The 23,860-nt window shown below is 38.6% G+C and overlaps 2 protein-coding genes and 2 long non-coding RNA genes across 8 annotated transcripts in view; 1 reads left to right on the top strand and 3 right to left on the bottom strand.

Annotated features, from left to right (window-relative positions):
* Positions 1–200: 200 nt before the first annotated feature.
* On the bottom strand, positions 201–5,105 carry LOC109084900. 2 transcript variants are annotated; one of them, XR_006161188.1, is made up of 4 exons: positions 4,315–5,105; positions 1,630–1,749; positions 808–843; positions 201–668 (listed from the first exon to the last, which is right to left on the bottom strand). It is a non-coding gene; the product is annotated as an uncharacterized LOC109084900 (long non-coding RNA). The 2 variants fall into 2 exon arrangements; XR_006161187.1 differs by having other exon boundaries at positions 808–834; positions 4,315–5,104.
* Positions 5,106–5,401: 296 nt separating this feature from the next.
* The window catches only part of LOC109091650 (E3 ubiquitin-protein ligase TRIM39-like), a 203,195-nt gene continuing 184,736 nt past the window's right edge, over positions 5,402–23,860 (bottom strand). Inside the window, exons 1-8 of one of the 4 annotated variants that reach the window (XM_042766938.1) lie at positions 8,938–9,026; positions 8,280–8,363; positions 7,347–7,900; positions 7,107–7,202; positions 6,505–6,738; positions 6,287–6,425; positions 6,155–6,190; positions 5,402–6,015 (exon numbers count right to left, since the gene is read on the bottom strand). In XM_042766938.1, coding sequence (XP_042622872.1) covers positions 5,468–6,015; positions 6,155–6,190; positions 6,287–6,425; positions 6,505–6,738; positions 7,107–7,202; positions 7,347–7,900; positions 8,280–8,343 — 1,671 coding nt within the window. In that variant the 5' untranslated portion in view covers positions 8,344–8,363; positions 8,938–9,026 and the 3' untranslated portion in view covers positions 5,402–5,467. Of the gene's footprint in view, positions 6,016–6,154; positions 6,191–6,286; positions 6,426–6,504; positions 6,739–7,106; positions 7,203–7,346; positions 7,901–8,279; positions 8,364–8,466; positions 8,490–8,937; positions 9,027–23,860 lie in introns of those variants that run through there. The other 3 variants (XM_042766939.1, XM_042766936.1, XM_042766940.1) reach the window with 3 other exon arrangements.
* LOC122146658 (GTPase IMAP family member 6-like) lies at positions 15,938–17,129 on the top strand. Its single transcript, XM_042766948.1, has 2 exons — positions 15,938–16,033; positions 16,270–17,129. The coding sequence occupies exons 1-2, from the start codon at positions 15,964–15,966 to the stop codon at positions 16,764–16,766; spliced, it is 567 nt and encodes a 188-aa protein (XP_042622882.1). The 5' UTR covers positions 15,938–15,963; the 3' UTR covers positions 16,767–17,129.
* LOC109107914 lies at positions 18,216–19,128 on the bottom strand. The gene is made up of 2 exons (XR_006161202.1): positions 19,001–19,128; positions 18,216–18,333 (listed from the first exon to the last, which is right to left on the bottom strand). It is a non-coding gene; the product is annotated as an uncharacterized LOC109107914 (long non-coding RNA).

Below are 23,860 nucleotides of genomic sequence, written 5' to 3'. Positions count from 1 at the left end.
TCTAACATTGGCAAAGGATATGTCCTAATTATTTTCAAATTTACATGTGGTGAACAAAAGCTATAGAATAATATGAAAATATTGTGTGTAATAATATGAAATAAATGTTTCTTGACCTTCGTTTGTGATGTTATGTGATATTTATTGCGCATAGTGTGCTGCTGCCTCACTCCTTATAACAGAAAGATCACAGTGCATCTCAGTTCTACAGACATTATCATAGTTTAGTTTTTTTGGCAATTTCACTTTTTCAGGTAGAAAAATGGCAGGAATATTTATGAAAAGTTGAACAAAAAATAATTTACTGAAAAAACATTATATTTCTCTCAGAGACAGAGAGACGAGAGTATCCTCACAGGCTTCATATTTATCTCCATTCCTCAGCCACACAGTCCAGTATCCATCACTGGGACTCAGTGTGATCAGTCCCTTCCTGTTAATGGATTCTCTGGCCACTCCTAAAATCCATTCAGTCTTTCCCTTCACCTGCACCTCAAAATAAAATCTCCCTGAGGAGAATCCCTCCTTTCCCAGGACACAGGGACATCTATCAAATCTCTCTGGTGTGTCTGGGAGTTTCTGTCTAATGTCTCCATCTCACACTTGTTTTCCATCATCAGACAGAATGAGATCAGGATGAGCTGTATCAGGATCCAGAGTCACATCCACTGAGAAAACAGAGAATACAGATATTCTGTGATGCTGATGTTTTTGATATTTAATCCAGTGTTTAATCAGATTGTAGTGCAGTAATGAAGCAGTGAGTGTATGAATGTAAACTAGTGTAGTGCAGACAGCACACTGTACCTGCATACTGCTGCATCCACTTCAGCTCTGTGGAGACTAATGACAAGAAAACATCAGCAGATCTGAAGCTTATATTTAAAAATAAAATAAACTATGAATATAAATTATATAAATTAAACAAATATATTTTATTAATGAATTCTGTTATAAAATAAATCAGATAAAATAAAAATATTTATAATATAATAGAAATATACACAATATAAAATACAATACAGAATAAATATTTAATATTACTTTTAGCATTGAGTAAAATGGCTAAAAAAGTATAAATAATCTAAAATAAAATAAATACATTTTGTTAATAAATTCCATTATAATAAATCATATAAAATAAAACACATATATTAAAATATTAATAATATAAATATAAATAATAAAATACAATGTAGAATAAATATAATCTATTTAGTATTATTCTGAGCATTGAGAAGAATGGCTAAAATTATATATAAATATTAATAGATAGTAATAACAACAGCAACAACATTAAAAGGACAGAAAAAAGTCAAGTATTTAATTTGTTGGGTGTTATTTTTTTACTTTACTAGGTGTTTTAGTGCACGAATCTTCATCAGTAACTGATTGATCATTTCATATCCGCGTATTCAAGTCTCTATTTGAGATATTAGTCTGTACGCGTCAGTAAGCAGCTCTGACATCATGCCACGTCTCCACAACCATGACTACGAATACAAGCCCCTCGTATTCATTCATCAGACCGTAAGACTGTGTAAAGATGCAGTCATTCATCTCTTTCTGTGCACAATCATCTTGCTTTCAATTCACATAAAGTCTCTGAGGGCTGAAGCATAAATTCACCTTGTAGTATCGGAAGAAGTCTCTGTCTGTGAGCTTGCGAATGTGAGGATAAATTCTGAAGTTGTTGAAGACGTCAATGCTCTCGATGTCACAGAAACAGTCGTCCAAGACCCCCGTTAACTGCAGGACACAGAACGGATATTTAATTAACAGAAACAATAACAGTTATCACACATTTGATAAAAGCCCAAAACTAATTATATCTCCATTATCCACCCATTCATGTGAAATAAACAGTAGCTTTGTGTTCGACTCTTACTGCTGATCAGGTGTTTGAAACTGACCTCAAATTAATAATTAAAACGGATCAAATTAGTACAAGCCTGTAAAGCCTACACTTAATTAAATTAAATAATAAATAGCTTTAAAAAATAAAAATATAGAACTTTAAAATAACTTAACACAGAACAAAGCAGCAACAAAAATACATAAAATAAATAAATTCAAACAGTAAAAAAACTTAAAATAAAGAGCAAACCAAGCAGCTAAATTTGTTTGTTTATTGAGTTTTTTATGCCATGTTAGCATCATGGCTATTTACATGGCAAGAAATTTCAGTATCATCCATAAAATTTACATTATATAAAACATTTCAACTTAACATAAGATAGAAAATCTAAAATACATTTAGGTGGTACATTTTCAAATATTCCATGCAAGCATTTCTGAATAAAAGCGTTTTCTAGCAGCATCATAAAAATTACAATTCAACAAAATATGCTTCATAGTCAAAGGAACTTTACATGAAAGACATAAAGGAGGAACTTCGCCTGTTAATAAAAACCCATGGGTAAGTCTTGAGTGCCCCAGTCTACACCTAGTGAAGACAACTTGATCACGTCTTGATTTAAAATTATAGAAGCTACTTCTTTTTATACTAGGGTTTTTTTCATACAGCTTATGATTTTTATTTCCATCCCATTCTTTCTGCCACTTATTAGTTATATATAAATTAATTACTGGTTTAAAATCAGAAGGTGGTATTTGACAGTCAGATATTTCCAGGTCAAGTGCATCCCTGGCAGCCGTGTCCGCTCTCTCATTTCCAGTAAGTCCAATGTGACTTGGAACCCAGCAAAAAAATAATATTAAAGTTATCTTTCTTTAAAAGATCGAATTTGGTTAAGATTTAAACAATTATGGGATGATCAGTTTTTAGATATTCAAGTGCTTGAAGACATGATCTTGAGTCAGAGGCAATTAAAAAGTACCGTTCTTGACCCTTCCTTCTCAATATTTTCTAGAACAAGAAGTAATGCTCGAGCCTCAGCTGTAAAAATAGAGCCTTGATCCGGAATTCGAATGGATAGATTGTTGACTCCTCTCCTATCAGCTGCTGCTGCTGATGCACTGTTTTGGTCTCCTGATCCATTTGAATGCAGTTTTAAATGTAGTGGAAATGCATTTTCTTAGCTCTAAGAATGATTCTGTTGGTTTTTCAGTTGGATGAGTTTTAGTTCTAGCTTTTTGTGCTTTTATTCCCTTATACGTTTTAGTTAACCTGTTACTCCCACTCCCAACCCCTAGACTGGGAAAAGGGATCGTAACAATTGTCCAAACAAGTTGATATTTAAGTTCTCTAGATGTGGTTTAATCCATAAACCAAAAGGTCTAATATATGTCGTTCTAGCTTCATATAAGTAAAGCCGTTCTGGTTGGAATACTGAAAGATAAGATGGATTATTTCGATTTGCCTTGAGTTTGATCGCATATAAGGACAGTTTCAAACGCCTGTTTTGGAGGATGATTCTCCAGCTTCTATATAGAGGCTTTGTATGGGAGTAGTCCTGAAGGCTCCTAAGGCCAAATGTATTCCTTGATGATGTATTGTATCAAGTGCTTTTGTATAAGATATCCTTGTCAGTCCATACACCATGCTTCCATAATCCATTCGAGATCTTATTAGAACTCTGTAGAGGCGTAAGAGCACATTGGAATCTGCACCCCATTTTGTTTTAGTTAATACTTTTAAAATATCCATAGTTTTGGAGCATTTTTTCCTTAAGGTTCAGTTTATTAACAAACATCAAACCTAGAAATTTGAGTTCTTTAACAATCTTGATAGACTCACCCTCCATATGTAGCTCTGGATGTTGAGAACGGAGAAGACAAAAGTGCATGCACACAGTCTTTGTTCTAGAAAACTTAAATCCGTTTTTAATTGACCGGTCATTTATCTTATTTATGCATAACTGTAGTTGCCGCTCAATTACGTTCATATTTTTTCCTCTTTAGCCTATACACAAGTCATCGACATACAAGCTACGAAAAATATGAGGTTCTATAACCTTGATTATACTGTTGATTTTGACACTAAAAAGTGTAACCGAGTGGAACACCTAGTTCTTGTATATGTTCATGTGATAAAGTGGTTCCTATTTGAACTCGAAAGGTTCTATTAGAAAGGAAGCCAAGCAGCTAAATAAATAAGCGAATAAATAAATAAAATAAATTCAAATAGTAAATAAAGTTAAAATAAAGAGCAAACCAAGCAGCTAAATAAATAAATAAATTCAAAAAATATAATAATAACTTAAACATAGCAATCCAAGCAGCTAAATAAATGAATGAATAAATAAATAAATTCTAATAATAAATAACTTTTAAATAACTTAAAAACACAGAAGAAATCAAGCAGCAGGAAAATGTAGTTGTTGGTTATAAATAGCCTCCACGAAACTCCACCTGCTTTGAATGTAAAAGTCCAAAAAGTCCCAGAGCAAACACAGACGCCTCCCAAAAACTGCGTGTGTTCCCAGACATCCCTTTACAAACGCAAACCCTGTTTGAAGTCAAAGTGTTCTTGCGGTTTCTAGCAGCTTGGTGCAGGACTGGATCGGTGAGATTACGCTCCTCTGGGATCACGAGCTGTCAAACTCAACCAACTACCGCGTGGAAGTTCAACCGCGACGCCCCGCCTCCAAAGAAAGAGACGTCACATGCGGACACGCCCACACGCGGCGCGCTGTAGTTCTTCACCGGCGCGCTCAGCGCTGTAGTGAACGACGGAGGGAGGGATTAAAGACTACAAACCCCATTATCCCGCGGACGTCAGCGCATCAAGCGGACCAATGGGACAACACCACGGTGAATAACAGACGGTTTGCTTACAAACGTATTTTAAACTTACGTCCATTTATGCTTTCTTTACTTTATTATTTTTAATTGCAACATTCATGCTCTGTGTCAATTTTTTATACGTGAATATAATACATGTAATAAAAACTGTATAAAATGTGCAACAAATAAGTACTTAAATAAACTTGAAACTTAAATATCTGAGCATAATGTTTGTGATCTATGTTGATTAACTAGCCAGGATCACTGACAGCCACACAGACAGTTTTAAATCAAAATATAGACAAGAATATGCAATATTTAGGAACGTAAACTTTTAACAGAAAAACACTTAAACGGCGCAGAAACCCGCAACGAACTGCGGACGTGATGGCGTCACACCCGCGCGACAGTAGAACGTGCCAGAAATACTTGCATTGTCATGGGTAGGTTTGATATAAGGCAGGTATGATGTATGTAATGTAAAACAACAACATGAACATAAAAATATTATTTAAAAAAAGAAAAAAAGAATTAAAAAGTGCTATAGGCTATAATTTCACTTTGTCAGGTAGAAAAATGGCAGGAATATTTATGAAAAGTTGAACAAAAAATCATTTACTGAACAAGCATTATTATATTTACATTAAAAATATGTGATAATATCATTTAGATTTTAAAAACTGAAAAGCAAATGATAAAAAATAGGAGCACATAATGTTTCCAGATTTTTAATTATAAAATTCATTATTTTAATCTTGCATTTGATAATTGAGTAAATTCATTTATTATAACTGACAGGTGTGATGATCAGTGGGCTTGAGTTTTTACCTCCATCATTAGTGCGTGGGCTAAAATATGGATAGAGTTTTTCAGTGAAAGACTGAGCAGTGAAAGAGTAGATATGAGAGTTGGACTCCACATCATTAAAGGAGACCAGACCCTCCTCATAATCCACAAACACACCGACCCGCTGCGGCTTCACTCTCAGAGACAGAGAGACAGAAGTATCATCACAGGCTTCATATTCATTTCCATTACTCAGAACCACAGTCCAGTATCCATCACTGGGACTCAGTATGATCTGTCCCTTCCTGTTAATGGATTCTCTGGCCACTCCTAAATCCCATTCAGTCTTTCCCTTCACCTGCACCTCAAAATAAAATCTCCCTGAGGAGAATCCCTCCTTTCCCAGGACACAGGGACATGTATCAAATCTCTCTGGTGTGTCTGGGAGTTTCTGTCTAATGTCTCCACATCTCACTTGTTTTCCATCATCAGACAGAATGAGATATGGTTGAGCTGTATCAGGATCAAGAGTCACATCCACTGAGAAAACAGAGAATACAGATATTCTGTGATGCTGATGTTTTTAATATTTAATCCAGTGTTTAATCAGATTGTAGTGCAGTAATGAAGCAGTGAGTGTATGAATGTAAACTAGTGTAGTGCAGACAGCACACTGTACCTGCATACTGCTGCATCCACTTCAGCTCTGTAGAGACTAATGACAAGAAAACATCATCAGATCTGAAGCTTATATTTAAAGGATAGAGTACACTATCATGTTTCTATCTGATCAGTGTGTGTATTGATGTACCAGTTAGTGTGAGTTTCTCATCTATAGTGTCCTTCAGTTGAGTCAGAGCTCTCCTCAGAGTCTCCAGACTCTCATCAGTCTTCATACTGATCTCAGGCCAGTTCCTGGTGTTTCTAGAGCTGCACAGGGATGAGTGAATCTACAGCAGGAGAGAGGAGAAATCCTTCAGCATGTCATATCCTGCATCATCATTGATCAGAGAGATCATGTTGACTGACCTGTAGGAGGTGGAGGTGATCTTCAGTGTGTGAGAGCTGCTCCAGCTCAGTGTTTCTCATCTTTAGCTCAGTGATCTCCTGCTCCAGCTCTTCAATCAGCTCTCGCTCCTGTTTCTCTGCTGCTTTCTGCTGCTCCTCCATCATCTCCAGCAGTTCAGTCTGATGTCTCTCAATGGAGCGGATGAGATCAGTGAAGAGCTCGACACGGACTGCTTTCTCCTTCTCTGTGTTTCTCTGGTCAACCAGGACAGGCAACACATTATGAGCAGTGTTTGCTAACAGAAGAATCTGTGTAACTATTGCTCATACATTTTTTGTTCACATACATAGGCTACATGTGTTTTCAGAATCCCTCAAATGAAGTATTAAACGTCACCCTGCACGCTGGACGAGAGCAGAACAAGCCCTGGACATTTTAGTTGTTGTTTTATTGGCTGTTGCTGTATATTTTAGTGTGATAGTCATCTGTGAAGGGCTGTCACTCATTCGTTTGATTGTTTGTTTATTTTGTTATTGTTATGTCTTGTCAGTGTCTCTAAACATTGAAGTTTGTTTCAATAATAAATATTAACATTTATTTTATTCTTTTATTTTGAACTCACTTTTCTGACTTCTGCTGAGTGTTTGATGTCTTGAATCTTCTTGATTCTGTTCTTGATCATCAGCTGCACGTCTTTCTGTGTCTTCATCAGTTCAGTCTATAGAGAGAACAACACAGACACGTTTATCATAACACAGATTAAACTCACAATATGTTTTTCATAATGAACTTTTATATCACAACATGAAATAAAATCTGATTCCTCATGATATCAGTCCTTTAAAAGAATAATAACTTCTACCTTCTTCTCTTGACTCTCCTCTTCTATAGGAACAGTGTTGTGGTTCTTGTGGTCTTTCACAGAGCAGACTGAACACACACATGTCTGATCATCTCTACAGAACAGATCCAGAGGTCTCTCATGTTTCTGACATATATAGTCCTCCAGATTACTCACAGGATCCATCAGTTTGTGTTTCTTCAAACGTGTCACTCTCAGATGAGGCTCCAGGTGAGTTTCACAGTAAGAGCTCTGACACACCAGACACGACTTCAGCGCTTTCAGCTTTCTTTCCTCACAGATGTCACACAGAACTTCAGGCTTTTTCTCAGGACTTTTCTTCTTACAGTGATCTACGAGCTCTCGGAGTGTGGTATTAATCTTGAGATCAGGTCTTTGCTTGAATGTTTCTTTACAGTATGGACAGCTGCAGGTCTGGCTGTTGTCCCAGCACTTATTCAGACAGATCTTGCAGAAGTTGTGTCCACATGGAGTCGAGACTGGATCAGTGAACACATCCAGACATACAGAGCACTGAATTTCCTCAGACAGTGAACTCATGGAGGATGACATGACTGGAAAGAGACATTATTTAGGATTAGTGTGAAGTCCTTCAATACTGTTTATGAAGAATCCCATGATGCACCTCATGAAGCTGGTTGAATGTAAAGAGTGTTTAGAGACAAAGAGTGCTGAAGAAATTTAAATATAAAGAGATCATGTACAGTCAGCTGGTTATTATTGTAAAATGAACCCAGACAAGCTGATCAGAACCTAAATGTGAAGCTCATTACATAACCACTTACCTAAATAAATAAATAAATAAATATATGTACAAGAATTATTCTGGTTAAGCTGAAATTATTTGATCTGCTTTACATTCCTGAACTGTACATATTCAATATTATAAAAGAAAAGTCAAAGTCAAAGTGTTTTTCTTAGTTTTTGACTTACATGGACGATCCTGTTCATTACTCTTTCTCCTGGTTTTTCTTGCTGTTAGTGAAGATTCTGCCATTGTTCTTTCCCTCTTAAAGCCTTTTAAAGAAAAATCATAGTTTAACTGGTTAAAATGTGAGAACTGATAGTGATGGAAACACAATCATTCGTTTGAAACAAAGTGAGAGACTCGTAAACTTACTGAGCAATCTGAACTATGACCTGCTGTTTAAAGAAAGTACAAAGTACAAGCTCTATATTTTCCAACAAACATATGTATCTCCTTATCAAAAATTAGATTAAACTTTTCACAAAATATATTATATGATCATAAGTTATTGTGTAATGTAAAAGTGTGAGTATTAGTGAAGCTGCAGTGAAGCAGGATTGTGTTCAGTTTGTCTGCAGGTCATTTACTTCCTGTTTTACTTGTTTGTCTTTATGTCGCGTGACAAAATGACAGAAACACCAAACTTTGTTCAATCTAATGACATACTGTTAACACAATTCTGATATCATTTCAGTGCAGTAAACAACTAAAGTATCTGAGTATTTGACACGCTTAAACCTGCTTGTGTTCAACTCATTCCAGTCTGACATAAACCCTACTAAACCAGACCACTGCCATCAGAAACCTGTTCAGTACAATCTCTCTTATATTTCTATCACTTACCTGTGAGTATCAGATGTGTTCACAAGGGTCTCTGAACGACTCAATATTCTGTTCTTTAAAGAGTTCGATGGTTTCAGGTGTTCATTTTTGTTGTTGATCAAGTTAGTTTCTCTTTCTCTGAGTCTCTCACTGAACTACAGTGATGTCAGAGCTCCTCCTGTATTCACACATTTACATTCATGTTGCTTCATGTGTGTTGTGTTTGTTTGTTTCTGTCAGCTCTCGAAGAAGAGATTTCAGGCCATGTCGTACAGTAATTAAAATGGTACATATTAAATGAACATTTTTAAAAATATTATGTAAAAAAGAAAAACAAATAAAAAAGTGCATGTTACATACTATAATATTAGGGAACATTATTATACATTAAAAAAAGTGCTATAGGCTATTATTAGGGAAGTTACATACATTGAAAAGCTTTTGTTTATTAGCTAGCTTCTTGTTTTGTGATCTCAAATTGGAAAAGGTTTCAAAATATAGACTACTTTAAGATCAGCGTTACAAAAGGTAATATATGATGGTTTCTTTTGAGTTATTTTTGTTTTATGAGTAGTCTATAAAGCTTTGGTAAAATAATTAAAAGATTAATAATGTAATTTGTTTTTCAGAAAAATATGGGTTTTGAAAAACGTTCAGTGTTTTAGGCGAATTCACAGACAACTTTCACTTTTTCCTTCATTAAGGGCAGAAATGCTCAGTGTTATAAGCAACAAATAAATAATATCAGTGGAAATGAACAAATAAAATGAATGAGCACACAAAAAAGTAAGGTCACAAATGATAAATTACGTAAAAATTCCATTAACTTGGAAATAACTGACCATAGTTCGCTGAAAAGATAAAAAGAACAAGAGGCTAGTTTGTGATGTGTTTTATTTTTTGTGTGAAGAGGGGGGGTTTCTTTCATTTATTTTTTGTTTATTTTTATTATTCATATGTGAGCTGTCATTTTTTTCCCAAACCACACCATTTGATTTTTCTGTAAATATGATCCTATGATCTTATAAATTCATCAGCATTGACCTTTAACAGCAGAAAGCAGCGCTTTAGGAGATTTGATCTGAGCACTTTGCAAAAGAAAAGATAAAGCAGGTAGAATGTAATACTGTCTGTTTTATTTTTAATGACACCTAATAATATATAAATAACAAATATATAATAACGTCTCGGTTACGTACGTAACCCTCATTCCCTGATGGAGGGAACCGAGACGTTATGTCGAACGACATATGGGGTCTCACTTGGGAGGCCAATCATCTCTGAGTTTAAGAGAAAACGCCAATGAAAATTGGCTAGTGGATTTTACATACCTGAGCCCCTCCCCATGCCTATGGGTATAAATAGGCGACAGGTGCATCCACTCTTCAGGTTTTACGCTGAGGAGCCAAGAACATGTCCCGGCAACAGCAAATGGTTCAAGATTGTGGCATGGGGACATAACGTCTCCGTTCCCTCCATCAGAGAACGAGGGTTACGTACGTAACCGAGACGTTCCCTATCTGTCGGTCACTATGAGTTATGTCGTACGACATATGGGGTCCTGTGGAAAACGCCACAACCTGAACACCGTCACAACCCTGTGGAGCTGCAATTGTCGACAAGCTGCGGCGTGTCACAAAAGCTACGCTTACCTTCCCAAAGCCCCAGCGCAAATTCACTGACCTTGGTATGGAAGGGGACCAAAAGGGTGAGTACATCACTGAATCAAGCGGCTCAAAGGGACCCCTCTGAAGTCCAGCCAGAACAATAGAGAGGTCCCAGAAGGGTATCAGGGGTGTCCTAGGAGGATTTAACCTTCTGGCACCCCTCAGGAACCTAACGATCAGTCATGCCTCCCCAGGGACCAGCCGTTCACTGCATCATGATGGGCTGCAATGGCAGCCACATACACTTTCAAGGTGGCGGGTGACAGCCTACGCTCCAACCTTCCTTGCTTCAAAGCATAGGCCTGCCTTGTAGAAGGGGCTCTAGCCTGAGTGATAGTGTCTTCCACCGCCGGTGGCAGATCACTTAGGTCTGCCGCGTCCTGTCCAGAAGACACACGTGGAGGTTCCAAAGATCTGGATGCGGGTGCCATATGGTGCCCAGCCCCTGGGAGAGGAGGTCCCTCCTCAGGGGGATGCGCCAGGGAGGGGTTGTCACAAGGAGCATGAGTTCCAAAAACCAGGTCCGGGTGGGCAAGTAAGGCGCAACCAACAGGACCTGTTCCTCGTCCTCCCTGACCTTGCAAAGTTTCTGTGCTAGCAGTCTCACTGGGGGAAATGCATACTTGCGTAGAGCCCGAAGCCAGCTGTGTGCCAGTACATCCATGCCCAGGGGGGCCTGGGACAGGGAATAGTACTGCTGGCAGTGGGAATCGACTCCAGATAAGCAGGACCGTCTGGGGATGGAGTGTGCTTGTCTAGCAACAGGGGCTGAAACCGCCGTAAAGCTAGATGCACTGCCAGCAATTTCAGACAGCTGATGTGCCAAAGCAGTCAAGGTCCTGTCCAGGACCCTGAAACTGCCTGCCCGTTGCACGTCACGCCCCAGTCCGTGTTGGAGGCATCTGTCGTAACAACAACAAGCCAGGACACTTGTTCTAAGGGCACGCCAGCCCGTAGAAAGGCAAGGTCCGACCAGGGGCTGAATAGGTGGCGACACATCGGTGTGATGGTGACACCATCTCGGGACTCGGGAGTGCAACCAGTGTTGAAGTGGCCTCAGATAAAGCAATCCGAGCGGCGTGACTGCAGCTGTGGATGCCATATACCCCAGGAGCCTCTGAAAGTGTTTCAGTGGTACCACTGTCCTGCCTCTGAAGGAACTCAGGCAGTTCAGCACTGACTGGGCACGCTCGCTGGTGAGACGTGCCGTCACACTCACCGAGTCTAACTCCATACTGAGGTGTGCCTCGGCTATCAGAGATCTTTTTTTTTCTCTACACTGCCTCACCTGAAGCCCCAACTGACTGAGGTGCCGAAGCACCAGGTCCCCTGGGATCGCACAACTCCTCTCGGTACCAGGCCATGATGAGCCAGTCATCGAGATAGTTGAGGATCCTGATTCCCACTTCCCAGAGTGGGGCAAGGGCGCCCACCGCGACCTTCATGAAGACACGGGGGACAGGGAGAGCCCGATGGGGAGGACTTTGGTACTGCCATGCCTGACCCTCGAACGCAGCAAACTGCAGAAACGGTCTGTGGTGAGGGAGGATCGAGACATGAAAGAACGCGTCCTTTAGGTCGATCACTGCAAACCAATCCTGGGTTTGGATCACTGATCTATAATATAGAACTGGATTGCTCATGACGTCATGAAAGTGAAGCCGCTGCGCCGCCATATTGGTAATCCCTAGTGTGCGTAAACGTTCTATTGAATTAATAGGAAATTGTATGATTTTAATGAGAAAACATCACCTAACAAGTCAGCGTTTTAAAATCTGAAGCATCTCTGTACACTCTTACAATGCAAACACCCTAGGCATGTAAACGTGTATTTTTTTTAAATGTCGGGAATTTCCCCTTCTTATTAAAAAGCTACGTTCATTACAGTAGCGAACATCATGAACATGATAAACATCAGACGGACACGACCTCAACATATAAAACAAACGACAAAGTGCTCATTCTGAAATCTGAATTTATTCAGAGAAATAACTGACTATATACAGTACGGATTTAAAGACATAAAGCTTTATTTCCAAGATAGGAAGTTAAAGGGATAGTTCACCCAAAAATCAAAATTATGTCATTAATGACTCACCCTCATGTCGTTCCAAACCCGTGAGACCTCCGTTCATCTTCGGAACACAGTATAAGATATTTTAGATTTAGTCCGAGAGCTTTCATCCCTCCATTGAGAATGTATGTACGGTATACTGTCCACGTCCAGAAAGGTAATAAAAAACATCTTCAAAGTAGTCCATGTGACATCAGAGGGTCCGTTAGAATTTTTTGAAGCATCGAAAATACATTTTTTGGTCCAAAAATATCAAAAACTACGACTTTATTCAGCATTGACTTCTCTCCCCGGGTCTGTTATGAGCGCGTTCACAGCACATCCGGTTCGCGAAAGAATCACTCGATGTAACCGGATCTTCTTGAACCAGTTCACCAAATCGAACTGAATCGTTTGAAACGGTTCGCGTCAACAATAAGCATTAATCCACAAATGACTTAAGCTGTTAACTTTAACATGGCTGACACTCCCTCTGAGTTCAAATAAACCAATATCCCGGGAGTAATTCATTTACTCAAACAGTACACTGACTGAACCGAGCCAGATTACGAACGAAACATTGACTCGTTTTCGAGTCAAGAACCGTTTCTGTCGGACGCGTCCGATTCGAGAACCAAGGAGCTGATGATACTGCGCATGCATGATTCAGACTGACACACAGCGCGTCTGAACCGAACTGGTTCTTTTGGTGATTGATTCTGAACTGATTCTGTGCTAATGTTATGAGCGCGGGTAAACCGAAGGCTTGAATCAAGGGCAATCATCGCCAATGAAGTCATTACGTCGAGCGCAAAAGAACTGGTGAACCGTTTTCGGCAACCGGTTTATTGAATCAAACTGTCCGAAAGAACCGGTTCGCGGAGAAGAACAGAACTTCCCATCACTACCGGTGATCCGAAAACCGATGCAACCGGTTCTTGACTCAAGAACGAGTCAATGTTTCGTTCGTTATCTGGCTCGGTCATCAGTTCAGTCAGTGTGTACTGTTTGAGTAAATGAATTACTCCGGGATATTGATTTATTTGAACTCAGAGGGAGTGTCAGCCATGTTAAAAAAGTTAACAGCTTAAGTCATTTGTGGATTAATGCTTATTGTTGACGCGAACCGTTTTTCAAAACGATTCAGTTCGATTTGGTGAAACTGGTTCAAGAAGATCCGGTTACATCGAGTGATTCGTTCGCGAACCGGATGTGCTGTGAACACGCTCATAACAGACCCGGGAGAGAAGTCAATGCTGAATAAAAGTCGTAGTTTTTGATATTTTTGGACCAAAATGTATTTTCGATGCTTCAAAAAATTCTAACGGACCCTCTGATGTCACATGGACTACTTTGAAGATTTTTTTATTACATTTCTGGACGTGGACAGTATACCGTACATACATTCTCAATGGAGGGACAGAAAGCTCTCGGACTAAATCTACAATATCTTATACTGTGTTCCGAATATGAACGGAGGTCTCACGGGTTTGGAACAACATGAGGGTGAGTCATTAATGACATAATTTTGATTTTTGGGTGAACTATCCCTTTAAGCTTCTCATTTCATTATAGAGCAACATTAACAACATAATTGTATTATTCATTGTAATATATTCAGATCCATTTCTGATAGTAATAGGTTCATGTTTAATAATTGCTGAATAATTATGTTCATAAAGAAATAGGCTATATCGTTACCTGTGTCATCAGTGCGCAGCAGACACACCCACCTAAACGGTTTAAATATATCGCTTATCCTGCCCAAAAAGACCGCAAACACTACAAATAACATCTGAAGTAAACATTCATTTTACTTCAGATAAAACTAGTTTTTTTACATAAGATAAAAACTAGTCCCGTTTGACTGATCTGCTTCAGATCGGGGTGATTTTAGGACAGCGGTTTGAATGTGACTCAATGGTGCTCTCTGCCGGTAGGGATTAGTAAGATGGCGGATCGAACACTTCCGGTGGCTTCACTGCCTGCTGGCAGTTTAGAACGCGATGAGCGATCCAGTCATATATAGATCAGTGGTTTGGATGCATTTGATAATATGTTTCTGCATCAACATCTTGAACGGGAGCTTGTGCAGGGCCCGATTCAAGACTCGCAGATCCAGGATAGGTCGAAGGCCACCGCTTTTCTTGGGTACGATGAAGTAAGGGTTGTAAAACCCGCTCCTCATCTCGGCTGGAGGGACCGGCTTGATTGCATCCTGCGCCTGCAGGATCTCCTCGCGCAAGACAAAGGCGTCCCGGACTGCCACCAAAGTCTCAAGAACGCCATTGAACATGGGAGGTCACCAGGCGAACTGAATCCCGTGTAGAGTAGTAGAAGCGTGGTTGGTTGTTGGGTGGTGGAAGCAACACCAAAATACGTACAAGTGGCACAAAAGGGACAGTTGACATACCCGCAGTGGTGCAGCGATGGGGAGTTGTCGGATGGCCCAGAAAGCACCGCGTTCTGAGTCAGGACAGCAAAACTCCACGTGTTCCCGGAAGGAACTGGCCAGAGATGCGTGGAGAGGCGTTGTGTCTCCGAGCCGCAACCTCTTGGCCACTGGCGAAAGGGGGCGTTGTGGGTGAGAATGAGGAGGCAGTGCGTTGCTCATTGTCAACCCACGAGCCTTGCAACTCGGAGGAAAGGGAAATTGCTCTTTTATTGAAAGTGTGGGTACCGCTGGCCGTTGGCCAACGACGGAACAAAAATAATTCTCCACCCGGCCCTCCCCCGGGGGAAGGAGTGGCACTGTCTCCGCTCCCTTCCTGAAGAGCAGTCTCCCACATCTCCGATGTCAGGGCCGCTTTGCCTTCTTGGACGATTTCGCAGCTGGATGTGACAACGGGGCCGAGTTGCCTGTGTCCGCGGGGCTCGACGCGTATAAGAGCTTTTCATACAACCACTCGGCTCCGAAGCAAAAATCTGAAGAGTGGATGCACCTGTCGCCAATTTATACCCGTAGGAACAGGGAGTGGCTCAGGTATGTAAAATCCACTAGCCAATTTTCATTGGCGTTTTCTGTTAAACTCAGAGATGATTGGCCTCCCAAGTGAGACCCCATATGTTGTTCGACATAACTCGTAGTGACCGACAGATAGGGAACAAATATTACATAGCCTAAATAAAGAAAAGAAAATCCATTAACTAGCTGATATATTTGCAGAATTAATCGATTCAGAAAATTTTGTTTCATTATGCATATTATCAAGGGTGTTAGGATTAATTGAGGCATTGGTGGGGAAGTAACGGCAGACAATTCTTCATAATTTTTACTTCTTTGGTCTTGTCCTATGCTTTTTAAATATTCTTTTTTTATATTCTTTCATGCATCTAGACACGTTAGTGCATGGGAAAATGTCCAAACATCAAGAAAATAAAGAAAATAATCAAACGGGTGAGTATATTTGCATAAAATGTACACTCTAAAAAAAAAAAAAAACTTTTGGTCATATATTGACTAACCCAACTTTTGGGTTAAAAAAAATGTAATGTAAAAATTTAACAAAAAAAATTAAAAAAAAAACCCAACAGCTGGGTTAGTCCATATTTGAGCCAAAGTTGGACTACAATATTTCTGGTAAACTTCCAGCCCTTAATTTTATGTACTTTGATTTTCTCATTTTGTCTCAGAGTTAAGAGCAGTTTTGATTGGAAGGCAACGCTCTGGGAAAACATCGGTGATCAACACTATATTGGAAAGCAGTGAAACAGAAGCTGAAGGAGATGAACATGTGGAGAGAGAGAGGTTTATTGATGACAGGAGAATCAGTCTTGTTGAAACTCCTGGCTGGTGGATAAGCTTCAGTCTGAATGATTTATCCAATATCTCCAAACAGCAGCTGGTCCGCAGGATTTCCATGATTTCACCCGGACCTCACGCGGTTCTGATCGTGATTCGAGCAGATTCAGCCTTTACTGACCCTGACGGGAGGATTCTGGAGGAGTATCTGGAGCTGCTGGGTCCCAATGTCTGGACTCACACCCTCGTCATCTTCACAAGAGGAGATTTAATTAAACACAAAGACATAGAGCAGCATATTCAGGAGGAGGGGTCGGCGCTCAAGTGGCTTATTGAAAAATGTGAACATAAATATCAAGTTTTTAATAACTCAAACCATCACGACTGAACCCAAGATGAAGAGCTGTTCAAGAAAATTAAGGAATATGGTTTATTCGATCTACGTCATCAATGTTTACGGCGGCCATTTTGTTGACATAGAAACCACGGCAACTGTCAGTCTGTCAAAAAAAAAAAAAAGAAAAAAAGCAAGGCATCGTCGTATTATCGCTGTATTTATTTATTTTTTACCGGCGCAATGGTGTGTAATACACGGCTGTTCTAACAACAGTAATAAGAATCCCGGAGTGAGTTTTTATGCAATACCGACTGTAAGAAAATGTGAAGGGAAGGAGACAGAGGAGTTGAGCCAGCGCAGGAGAGACTTGTGGCTAGCTGGAATAAATAGACTAAACTTTCAGCCAACTCCCCACAGCAAAGTCTTTTGAGCTACTTAACCACGGTGATTTCATCTTGGCAGAAAGAGGTTTTAATATACAAGAGAGGGTAGGGTTAAAATGTGCAAAAGTTGTAACACCCAGTTATACTCGAGGAAAGCTACAGCTGTCTGCTCTTGAAGTTGAGGCCACCCGCAAAATCGCACATGTCCACATACATGTAGAAAGAGTGATAGGATTGGTGCGCAATAAATACAGGATACTGTCAGAGAAGATACCCATCTCCTACCTGGTGACATCAGGATCTGAGATAGCGGTTATCGATAAGATAACTACAGTGTGTTGTTGCCTTACCAACATGTGCTCCTCGGTTGTACCTTTTGATTAGATGTGTGTGGTTGTAAAACGGGTTGTTTAATGGCTAGTTCACTTTAAAATGCAAATTGTCATCATATACTCACCTTCAAGTTGTTTCAAACCTGTATGAATATTTTCCTTTCAAATTCATACAGGATTGAGGATGATTATATGATGACAATTTTCATTTTAAAGTGAACTATCCCTTTAATACATGTATTGTGTTACCTTAACATCTTAAATCACAAATGTCAGGTTCAGTATGGAATAAGTCAAAGTTATTTTAATAGTCATCTTACATTTAAGCATTAAAGCCATTCATTAGAAATGGTACTGAATTTCATATTTTTTTGTATAGAATGACAAAACAATGAACTGTAAATACAAATTATAATAAAAACCTGTTACATCAGAATCCTCATTTCATGTGTGTGTCATACTTTACCATCACACTCCAGCTGTTCACACCAAACAGTACCATTTGCTCCCTTTGTTAGGCATACGTTTCATGTTCATACATGAGAGATGGAACCATATATGAAGGCAGTCCTCACTGTGACAACGCACCACACGGTCACGAACTTTGTATGGTTGCTTGCACACGCAGATGATGTCTGATGGGATTGGCTTTTCTCTGATTTTAGAGGGATCCACTTCAGTCACATCAGCTGTGTCAGTCGGCATTGCTGATGGACATGGCCTTGAGAAAAGTTTGCCCACAAGCTCTGGGAGAAGGGCTTTGGAAAAAAGATCCCTAGATTTTGACTTGATTACTTCCCAGAGTCCAATATCTGGTTCTATCCTCTCTGTGTGTACATCATTTTCTGACCATACAACAAAATCAGCAAACTCCTTATTGCATACAAGCATCTGTGTCTGGACCTGAAAAAAAAGTAGGCATGTGAATGTTTGAGCTGTAATTTGCCATTAGATTCCTCCAAACAGAATCTGCCATCAACACATTCTTTGAGGCTTATGCTATCATGTGCACAAAACTGACATTTAACCTCAACTACACCATCACCACAGCAGTCGCAATGTACTATCCCATCTGGTGTAGCACCTATGTGAAGCAGTTCTGGATTTATTACAAAACCACTGGTCTCACATCTGAAATTGGTGTGTGAATGCATTTTCTGACGATAACAAGTTAGTGCCTGTTGCTCATGATCACACCCCCAAGTGGTTGCTTTACTTGTAAAGCCTGCGCTTAGAGGGTAACAAATATTTTTGATGAGGCTTTGTGATGGATTCTCAGGTGGTGTGGAACAAGCAGCTTTCATGCGTGAGGCTGTAATTCTGCCAGCCCTAAATCTATACCAGGCTTTACTTTTAGACTGTTCTCTTGTCTGCTGTTCTATTGTGTCAGCTTGACTTTGAGATATGTCAACTGTAATGTTACTACAGTGTAAGAGTAACTGTTCGCTTGTCATAGAAGTGCACTGTTCATCGAATAGCTCACTCAGGGGCTGGCCAGTATCGGTGTTCGGCACTGGAGCATAGAACTCTGCATAGTCTTTTATGACAGACAGCAAGACTGGTTTATCACCTGTAGCATGTAGCTCTCCCAGGAAAGTAGCGATCTCAGCATCTGTTGGCTCTGACACATCAGGTAGCTTTTGTTTGTCCTTGTATTGTATTGGTTTCCCTTCTGAAAATGTTGTGTCCAGTCTGTGTGTTTGATTGTAGCTTTTGAGTGAAAGTCAATGTTTTCTACTTCAAGGTACTTTTCCTTTGGTTGTCCACTTGGGAGTAACCAATATGCAGGTTTTTCTGTCACAGTTTGGGACTCACGGAGCAAAACAGCTGCCTTGATGGTGAAAAGAACCGCTCCAACATGGCTACATGTCTCACCTAATCCCGCCATGCAGGTGCAGTGTGCAGCCAATATAATGCCATCCTTCTGGGCAGTAACCCATGGGCGCAGAGGTGGGGCACTTAACTCCTGACTGTGTTTAACCTATGAAAACACAAAAACACAGAATTGCATTCAAGATTTCAAACAAGATACATGCATGACATTAATTTTGTAATTGTGTGTATGGCAGCTTCTATTATTAACTTATGGCAAATTGGAGTTCAAACATTCACATTCCTAGGTTATAATTTTCACAAAACACAGTTTCAAAAGGTTTTCAGATATTGTGGTATAGTATCTGAAGCAGAAACAGAAAGAAACCATAATCACAACAAACGCAATAGCTTCAGATGTTTTTCTGCAGCCTGTTGCACCAGCTGTGTGTAGGTTCAATGGTAGCTTAATTACAACGTAAATTATTACTAAGATGTGATTTATGCTTCACTAAAATAAAATGTTGCACCACGGAGATAAGTTACAACATTACTCTGAGTAACAACTAGGGTCTGTGTAAATCATAAAATGTCAAAGAATTATACTCACTAATCCTAAAACAGCCGTTTTTATTCACTGCATGTTGTTTTGCACGTCAGTAATCCAGTAGAGACCACATTTATAGATATGGCATTTCAATATCGATCTAGCTTACTACGATGTGCTACGATGTCAATTGGCTTATGCCAGCCAGAACGCTAATGATGATGGACCTCTATCTTTGACCATTCATTGATTGCCTTATTTGTGACTTGAAGTTATGCCCAAAGTAATCGTGGTGTAACTAACCAATTTTATTGTGAATGATGTAGTCAAACAACTAAGTAGTACGATTACTAAGCCAAAAGTGTCGACTTTGCCAGAGATGAAGTAGTTATTACACAGTGACTTGAGGCAACCCCGTGCTGGTATGCTAACGTTAGGTACAGCAATGATCATCATCAAATCAAAAAAACATTTACATATCTCTGTGATCACAATCGAGCTGTCGTTGGTGGAACAAAAGTAAGAAGGCTAGCCGACTTTGCCAGAGATGAAGTAGTTATAGGGGCAGGACAGATCTCAAGTGACTTGAAGGATTTCAGCTCCTGCGAGTGTATGCGGATACTGTATGCACGAGATAGTTGTAAATATCCGGATAAGTTACGGCTGGCAATAAGGACGGATCTTTACTTAAGGCTATTGGGTCTATTTGATATGGGTCTACACCAAGCAAACACTGTAAAAAAATAAGTCATGCAGATGTCAAATGCAGACGTGTGCTTTCAGGGTACTTTGATTATTTACTTATTATTGGCCCAATGTTCAAGAACTGGCTTTGAATACTAGGTGTAAACAGGCTCATAGATGCAGATCCTTTAGTTTCGCTTCAACACGAGTAAAAACTGTGATGAGAAAAGTTGTCAGAAAACTGACAAACAGGAGGATCTGAAGATCAGACTGAAGGATGTCTGTCACTTTCTAGATGAAGGGTTTAAGAGAAAAGCTAAAGAGATATAAAAAGGAAGATAGAAAAGTTATGCATGGAAGCAGTATGAGTAATCCTCTTAACTGGAAGTTTTCACTAATTTTCATGTTGTCACGTATCATTTGTAAAGATTAAAATGTTCAACATTATGTTTCATTTGTAGTTCAGAATAAACCTCCTCGTTCCCTAAAAGAAGTGATTATTCCACCTCAGAAGGACAACAGTAAGTGAGATTTTTGAACTATGTTTTAAAAATAATTTTTAATTTAACTAAAAAAATTAATTCTCATCAGTTCTGAAAACCAAACATTAAAATCAAAAGTGGATATTCAGGATTTCTATCAGTTTGTGTTGAGAATTATTCTGTGGTGTGAACAGTGATGACATGCTCAGATCTCTTTCAGTTCCTGAGTCGATTAAAGCACTTCTGCAGAGAGAGTTCAGCAGATGGGAAAGTATAATCATAGATTTGCAGGACATAAAATCATCATTTGGTAAGTCATTCTAATGGAGCAGATGAAACAGTATAAACTGAGTGTTTGTGTCCACAGAGAAATCATTGAAGCATTGTCAAAATAGTTTGCACAGAAAATGCGTCATTGTTCTGTACTCAATGAACATTTTAATGTCATATTTTTCACTCAGGAAGAGGCAAATGTCAGTGCATCTGTTGATAGATGGTTACAAAATGAACAACCATTGTTATACATACTATTGATAAAATCCCAGAATCCCCGATCAGGACAAACAGACTGAAGAAATTATGACACTGTACAATACAGAGTTTTTAAGACACTGTCATGTTTAAAATATATATATATATAAAACGCGGCTGACTTGCAGTTAATGCTGCGGCCCTATAGTTATATTATATATATATATATATATATATATATATACAGTAGGTGGTATTACCGCCGCGTGTACCGCCGCCGTGTTAAAATCATTCGTGAAACTGCCGCCAGGTGGCGCAAAGGGACGGATTGCAAACTGACTGTAGCCTAATTGTAAAATGTTATTTACAAATGTCTTCGTTTGTAAACGGAGATGAAAGGACGAAGTAAAACAACAATAACATTATAATATAACACTGTAACATCCTTAAAAAAACATTTAAAGTAAAAAGGAAAAAAAAAAATGTAAAAAATTAAGACGTGGGATAGTCTTAGGCTACAGTCTACACATCAAAAGTTAAAAGAAAGACCTTTACACAAAGGCTCTTATGCATGCTATTGTTGTTTAACAGTCATTACATATATAGGCCTATATACACACACACACACACACACACACACACACACAGAATAAAAGCTAAATGTTTTCATTTCGGTTCATTCGGTTCATAATAATTCTTATTAACTCTGCTATTATTCTTGATTTTTTCAAACTGTTAACACTTTGCAGTTTTGAATTATGCCTTTACTGTGTGACCAAAAATGGAGTATCATCTGTTTCATCTGTTTGATCGCGCTGTAAACAGTGCAGCCGTTCACCGTGCCTTTCAGCGTGAGCTGCGGTCCACTTTGGCATATTTTTGCTAATCATGATATTTTTCCCGTTTATACTGAAACATGCGTGAACTACAAAGCCTATTTTACCTAATTAACAATAGTTAAAGCTTCAAATGGGCAACATCACGAATATAGAAACGTTTGGATTTGTCCCGAATGAGAGATGTAAACCCAACCTTACCTTATGTTTTCCTTTAAACTATTAAATTATTTATATATATATATATATATTTATTATTTTTAGCCTATAATTATTTATACTGCAAAGTATTTATCCATTAGAATTTATACATTCTTGTTCTGACTTATTTAAAGGATTTTGAGGGGAACTTATCTCACAAACGTAAGGCCTGCGCCGTTATTATTTCAATTAAAATGCAACTTATACATGTTTTTTCTCAAAAAATTTATTTTTAAAAAAAAAAAAAAAACATGCAGCAAACGAAAATAGGCGAATAATCGGTTAAAAATTTGTTACTGTGGGTTAAAAGTAATTATATTTATTATATACTTAGGAACAGAGTCTGGGCCTAATCTAGGCTATCCAGGTTTTTTTTTTATTTTTTTTTTTTTTTTCATTGCATCTGAAAATGACTTTGTGCAGCACATTCACTTCATGCGCTCTGGTGCAGATCCGCCTCCAGCGTTGCTCAGCTGTTGACGATTTAAAAATGTTTAATATAAAGGTTGCTGTCCCATTTTATACAGGAATTGTTCATTAAAAAAATCGATTTATATTGTTAGTTCTAATTATATTGTTAACACAAGTTCATTTAGGCTATTTAACATGCACTATGACAATTTACCGTTTTAACTTATAAACTCCTTGCGATTTTAAAGTCAGTTTAATAGTATTGAAGTTCAAGTTGTTGTTTTTTTTTTTAAAAAAAGGTTTCAATTGCTTTATTTCTATGAATTAATAATATGTTATCATGTTTATTCTTGTAGAAAATACGTGTTTATTCTTTAAGAAAATAAGGGAAAAAATAAGGGACGGTCCGAATATTTGTCATATTTGTTTTGCTTCACCTATTTATGTAGGCTACAATTATTCTAAATAATAATAATAATAATAATAATAATGTCTTTAAAAAAATTGATCTGAGTAAAATCTGTGTAAATTTGACCATTATAGAATTGTGACTTTAAAGGTTAGTGATTTAGGAGGTGAAAATACTGAAATTACAAATGGCATGGGATTTTAAAGCATAACAGCTGAAGGTCTATGAAACGTTAGCCAATAAGGCATTTTTTTTTTAATAATGGAACTTAAAGTTTTGAACTAAAATATTATTTCAACCTTATAGCATGTGAAAATAAAATGCATAGCCTACTTTTCAATGGAAGAACACTGAGAGTGTAGGTTGCTTCTGGTGTTTGGATTTGTACTTCAATATAATGAGCTCCAAGTTTAAGAATAGCCTACACTGTTTTTTTCCCTCTCTCTCTCTCTCTCTCTCTCTCTCTCTATTTAACTCTCTATTTAACAGCATTAACGTACAATGAAATACGTCTTCCTTCAGGCAGACTGAATGTTTTGCTGCCTTGCTAAATGTTCGGTCAGTTTGCGCGAGTCCC

This window comes from Cyprinus carpio, chromosome A11, assembly GCF_018340385.1.
Source record: "Cyprinus carpio isolate SPL01 chromosome A11, ASM1834038v1, whole genome shotgun sequence".
NCBI classification, from domain to species: domain Eukaryota; kingdom Metazoa; phylum Chordata; class Actinopteri; order Cypriniformes; family Cyprinidae; genus Cyprinus; species Cyprinus carpio.
Note: the sequence above shows the minus strand (reverse complement) of the source record. Positions and strands in the feature narration are given on the sequence as shown.